Source organism: Lissotriton helveticus, chromosome 9, assembly GCF_964261635.1.
Source record: "Lissotriton helveticus chromosome 9, aLisHel1.1, whole genome shotgun sequence".
NCBI lineage: Eukaryota > Metazoa > Chordata > Amphibia > Caudata > Salamandridae > Lissotriton > Lissotriton helveticus.
The window spans coordinates 326,919,956-326,926,500 of record NC_136070.1 but is presented as its reverse complement, the minus strand read 5'-3'; the positions used below and the strand labels follow the sequence as shown (position 1 = coordinate 326,926,500).

The window sequence follows — 6,545 nt, the reverse complement described above, 5'->3', positions numbered from 1 at the left end:
TTAGTCTGAGAAGCTAACCCAAATGGTTTATTCACAGAATGCACATGGTAGTTAATTCAACAATAACTACAAATTAATACTCTGGAGGTTATTGTTTGCACCCTTGCCAGTCAGAGTTGGGCCAGAAACAAGGCTAATTGCAGTACATTTCTAAGGATGGGCAATTTACCTGCAATTCATCCTGTGAACAGGCATGGGGGCAAAGATCAATAATCCATACAGCTTTTGTCAGAGACTTCTGGAAGCACTGTTTTCACATCATCATCATCACCACAGAGTACAATGCAGATTGGCACTTCTGCCACCTTTGGGTCTCAAGATATTGGAGAATGGATCCTTCATTTTATTTAGGATGTCTTTGATCTCTGGGGAATTCCGGACTTGGGCGTCTTTGAGGAGTTCCTGAATTGCTATCTTCCTGTCTTTCTGAGCTAGTGTGTGAACCCACAGGTCTGGGCCACAGGCGCCTTTTACAGGAACAGAGAGTTGTCTGCCTTTCACCGGATGGTGATTCTATTCATGAGACAGTTTACCTACAGTCTCGTCCTGTTGCAGAGACTGACCTACCTTCGCCTGGTTCCTACATCCTCTGGAGTTAGCTACAAATGATCCTGGTCTCATTCCTCAGTTTGACTCTCTCCTCCTAAGTCTAGAGGGTCTTTTTTACAGCCTGGTCTTGCTGGTCACCATTAGACTTGCTGCTGACTGGTCAAGAAGACCATGACTTCATGAGCCTGATATGCTTACAAGTTTCCCTGGACAGTTTGGCCTTGATGGTCTGCGAAACAGTGTTCAGATCCCCATGTTGCCACTCATACGTTCCTTATGTGCAGAGCACCCTCGCAAATTTATAAATCTAGAATATGGGCTACTTCATTAGTCATTAATGTTATCATTTATTTGTAGCTCATGGCCTCTGAGTGCATGATAAAATAGCGGATTTAAATGTTTTTGCTCTGATAAGACCACAAATTAAAAACTCCAACTACAAGGCTAGTTTTGCTAAAATTATTTTCAACTTTCATTAATTCTATAATATCTTTTTCAAGAATATATAGACATTTTTTGGGTGGTGGTGTGGGGCATTGTCTGATACAGTCACAGAGTAGTATTGCCAAATAGCACCAATGTACAATCTTGGCCATAAGGTGACCAAATCTGCAGTATACGGAACACCAGAGAGATGAAGAAAACACCAATTCACAATCTTTTGTTTACAGGAAATTCCAGATCATTCTTACTTTACAATTTACTTTCTTTTGTTCTCCCATACCCTTCTAATTTTGAACATTGCTGACATGCAAACGTCTACATTTTTTTTCTAAAATTCAAATTGGAGTTTGACTCCTGCATCCTCCCCCATATTAGTAATTAAAAAAGTCTGCTGTGTGAAATAAACAAGCATCACATCATTGCAATTAGACACAAATCAGGTATCACAATAAATGCAAGCATTATCCATATAATGGCTACTCTAAACAGTGGGGCAGATAAAGCCTCCAATTGGTTGATCAATAGCTCAGTATTTGACAAAGCTTAAAGTAGCAGTGACCTGGACAAGATTGTCAGTCGTATGAAACACAGATATGTTTTTTATCCAATTTGCTGATCTTCTGTGTCCTATAGATTCTACCAAGAAACCTATTACTACCATCACTTACTGCACACTTCTCTCCTGCACAAGCCCTCAGCATCTGGTTCTGATCACATGGCAATAGAGCATTACCTAAAGTAAGCCTTCAAAACAAATGCAACAAGACCGAATGCATATTTAAACAAATATGTTTTCTTTGAAAAAAGTCCTCAGCTTGGCTGCATTAGGAGCTGCAGAGCGAAGCATACCAAATACCAACATCATAAAACTAACATTGTAAAATAAAGAGTTTACACTCATTAAAGAAACCACTCCAAGTTAAGAAATTAAAGTTTTATTGCATTTAGAACCTGAGTAAACCTTTAGCACGTGACTGACCTTCTGGATCTGAGCGATTCACATATGTTAACAAATTAGCAGCTTAAGTGATATATTTACCCAGGAGTTAGCACTAAGCCTTTGAAATAATTGGGCACCTTTTTCTCCAAAAACACTTTAACTGAAGAGCGCACTTGTGTATATTGTCAAAATCACTGACACTGCCTCTTTGGCTGACTGCCCATTGCATCCTTAAACTGTCTCAATATCTTTTAGGCTACATATGGACAAGTGCTTTACTAATCTGTTTTATATCCAGTGCATAAATGTCATTGATTTCGAGATAAAACATACAACATACAAACTGTCAATGCCCAAGACCTAACACTCAGCTTCAATCTGTATTACTCCACTCGCTTCTTGGTTAGACTCACAAGTTATTTTACTCAGTTTGAAAGTGGCAGTACTACATAAACATTGCTACATTTCATATGATAAATGGTAAAAAAAAAAAAAAAAAAATTATTTTAAAGGTAGAACACAAATATAAAACTAACTCGTTTCAGAATTTTTTTTGTTTACTATTTCAAATCATACTAGGTTCTGGGGTGTGGGGGGATTTGAACATCAAAAAGATGCTAGAAGGAAGATACATCAATCCATTAAAATAAAATCATGCACGCCTCCGGCAAAGGATTGCTTAAGGTGTAAGAAAGAACACAAATGCTCTATGGACCATTGATTGCCCTGCCTCTGGTAGAAAGTTAAAAAAAAAGTGAAATCTTTGGGTAGCCAACAGGCTCCAGAGCGTGGTAGAGTGGGGATGCGTACACAGAAATGCATAAAAAAAGGGAATAGAGGATCTCTGTAACTACCAACAAAGAGAAAATGGCTAACAGTTGTCAAACCAGGTCTTGGGAAAGACCGAGGACAATGGATTGCTGTTTTAGCAATTAAACATGGTAAACTGTGTAACCAATACTTGTTTTGAGCCTACACAGATATGCGCCCAGCTTTTAAATGGTTGAATAGATGCCTCCAATGGTCAAAATTAAAGGCCATGGGGGTTAATGTTGCATTGATAATTTTTTGTTGTTGTACTGGAACACATCTGTTGAGCTAAAAGGAAATGAGGTAGAATCAGTCGTGCAACAAATGAAAATGGTCAATGGGGAAGCAGAGCAGTATGCAGGTGCCTATCTTAATTAAAATGTTTATCACATATGTACCACAGAGGGGTCACATCCTCCTAATATAAAACAGGTGTCATGCATTATTTTTGCAATCCCTCGTAGTCTCTAGAAACAGCTAGATGCTCTTGATGACAACTTGAAGCAAAGGAAGTTGAGGATTAGCTCATCTAAACGAAGGGGCCGGTTACGATGTCGGTTGGACTGACACCAACGTGCTGTCGGTCCCACAACATCTATAACAGCGGTCAGACCGTCGCCTTAGGATGTGTGTATACAAAATGTGCAAATGTTGTTTTGTACACACACCTGCCCTTGTACAACATTTGTGCTCAAGGTGTGCTGTGTTGAGTGGCAGATACAGTTTACCGACTATACTGGCACTGGTTAAAAAAGTCCAGTTTCTGAGCTCTCTACTAATCTGAGACACCTTGTTTAATATTATTTAGAGATATTAGGAACACAACAGACAAGGATCGTCTTATTCATGCCAAAACTACTGTTGATGATCCACCTCATTCACACAGCAGGAACGACCAATGTAGCTATATCCAGCAGGTTTTTTTTTTTTTTAGAGGAATCAATCTAAAAAAGTATGCAGGTGATTTCTAGCTCCAAAACTTCCAGCTCCTCTCTGGACCTATGGCCTGCCCATACCATGACATCATTTGCTCCTTTACATGCAGATGATATCAAAATACGTTTTACTCCCTTGCGAGGTCCCAGATAACTGGAAAGCAGCCATTACAAAACCGTTCCTAAATAAACCCTTTCTTTTGTCTTCCAAACCTAAATATTTCAGCACCGTTTATCTCCTGCTATTTCTCACAAAAGTTCTTGAAAAGTTGGTTTTCAACCAATTCCAGCCTTTCACTGATATATATAATCTGCTCCATCCAGGATAAACTGGAGTTAGAGTAGTATATAGCACTGAGTTGGTCACTATATTTTAGATGATTTCAGACGTATTAACAAAGAAGACAATAAAGCCCTACTCTTACTTGATTTATTTGCTGTGTTTGATACAACTGATTTTATAATCTTCTTTTCCGGCCTAAAAAGTAGTGGCACTTTTTGATCTGGTTTGAATAGTTTCTTACTTCTCACACTCGGTCCATAGTTCCCCCACTCTGTTAATCTGGTTTTACCTCTACATCCTGTGGAGTACCTCAGGGATCAATATTATCCACAATACTATTCAACATCTATCAAATCGGACACCAACAATGTCCCTCTATCTTTAAATGACTTGGAATTGAACTGTTCTCATTAGCCATTGATACAGGAAGAAAAAGCCTTGTCTACTCACTAAAGCGGATCCTACATGTGGCATTATTGGTCTCTTGTGCTTAGAAGCAAGCTATTACACAACTGTGCCTCTGTACTTGACCAGATGTTTGAGTATTCTTTTCACAGCCAGTTCATTATTCAGAATCTTGACAGACCTCAGTAAACGTTCATGTGACATCAACAAGTAACATTATGGATGAGGATGGTCTATCAAAATACTCACCCTTTAACTAATCATCTCCACGGTACGAAAATTATTGCAAAACATAACAAATGATTGGTCCCTAATCTGCAGTCACCCTATTACTAATGTTCTGAATAGACCTTGATTTGTATGGGATGATGTATACTACCAGATGAAACTGCGTGTTTTAAGCTCCATACCCATACAAAGCACTGACCAATGTGAATTATTGCAAGGATGCTTTTCAACTACACATATTACTTTCATCTTTCTTTTAAGAAAATACCCACTTGCTCTTAGGCAAAAGAACATTAATATGCGGGCTCGAAAAATCATAGTAACTTTAAAAAATCTACTCGACCTAAGTGTAATGCACTTAACCTCTGTCTCTGAAAGCCGAGCAAATGTGACAAGTTAACAAGATTTAAATGCATTTTTTATCACTCATTCACTTTGTGAGCAATAAAGATGCCTTTAAATCTTGCTATCTTGTCACATTTGCTCTGCTTTCAGAGACAGAGGTCAAAAGTCAGTTTGTCTTCCTACTAGCTAGAAAGGGCGAGTAGAACCAAAATATAGCTGTCATAATTAAATCAGCCTTGCAAATGCGAGCGGGAGAGTGGATTTTTCGACTCCTGATATGGTTCAACATGTTTTCATGAATTTAGGAAAAGTGCTAAGATCTTGCCAAGATCCTATACACAGTACAGGTCTGAAAAGGAAACGCAAACAATGTGTATGTTAATTGACTCTGAGCAGTTTCGGCAAATTATGATAAGTGTTGTTAGTCGGGACAGTGGAATTTATGCACGGACTTCAGGATATCAATATAAACCTATACGGAAATAAGGTATATACTGTGTGGTTAACTTGACATGTGTTTGGACTTTCAGGATGTTCACTTGACATCCAAGTTTAAACGTACCCATGGAATTTTAAAAAACTTGCTCTGGAAGTATCACATTTAAAATTATACATAATAAATGTCTTCATTTTATGATCCAAATTATTCTGTAACTGTTCCGGGTTCCCTCCCATCTACTCTTCTATCTATACAGCTTTGTTTGACTAGATAGTACACAAACTATTTTCTCAGTCATCATTTTTAATTGATAATTTAATGACATCCTCATCAACACTTTTTTCTTCTTTCCATGCCTAGGCAAGTTGGACAGTACACCACAAGTAACCATTGTGTATGTAATGTTCTTGTATTACCAACCTATATGGATTTTATTGGAAAAAAACATCATTTTTTTCATTTTGCACATCACCTGCTCCACTGGGGTCAGCTCCAGGATGAAATGAAGACACACTATTCTCAACAGAAACTGCGATAGAACGTGCAAAATATCTTTCAAGCTTTTCTATTTCTTTTGACTGCCTTTGAAGAACACAGCAAGAGTCAGAATTGTTCAACAATGGTTCTGGAGTGTGCAAAACATCTGCCCGTTCTTCCTGGTGTGATGAGAGTGGATTCACATTCTGATCCAGTGGTTTGGAATTCACATCCTTTTCTGGGAAATCTTGAACGGGATCCTTATCTAATGGGAGGGGATTTAGGTCAGGAGTCAATGACAGTTCAGCATCATGATCTGAGGAGAGTGGATCTGTGTCCTGGTTCATACCCAAATTCTTAGGTTGTCTCAGCTCTTCCGTTAGAAAATCATTCAGGATATGTTCTCCATTTGCTGGTTGTGCAATTTCCTTCTCTAAAAGCCTTTCCATTTGTAGCTGCACAGGTGGTGACAAACTTTCCTTTCTCAGATAATTATACCTCTCAGTGCCTTTGTCTAACATCTCTGTATCCAGCGTCAATTTAGATCTTGGGGTCTTCCTGAGTAAGAAACTAGGATTTTTACTGCTGTTGAGATCTTCAGGGCTCTCCCTTTTATAACCCAGGTCCGATCGGAGGATGTCCAAGAGGTGGTGCATTTTCCCCTGTTGAAAAAAAAAAAGACAAGGATAT

The 6,545-nt window shown here is 38.6% G+C and overlaps 1 protein-coding gene across 2 annotated transcripts in view; it reads right to left on the bottom strand.

Annotated features, from left to right (window-relative positions):
* Positions 1–1,912: 1,912 nt before the first annotated feature.
* The window catches only part of SPATA7 (spermatogenesis associated 7), a 504,965-nt gene continuing 500,332 nt past the window's right edge, over positions 1,913–6,545 (bottom strand). For both annotated transcript variants that reach the window (XM_078660014.1, XM_078660015.1), the window contains one exon: positions 1,913–6,517. In XM_078660014.1, the coding sequence (XP_078516140.1) occupies positions 5,810–6,517 (708 nt within the window). In that variant the 3' untranslated portion in view covers positions 1,913–5,809. The remainder of the gene's footprint in view (positions 6,518–6,545) is intronic.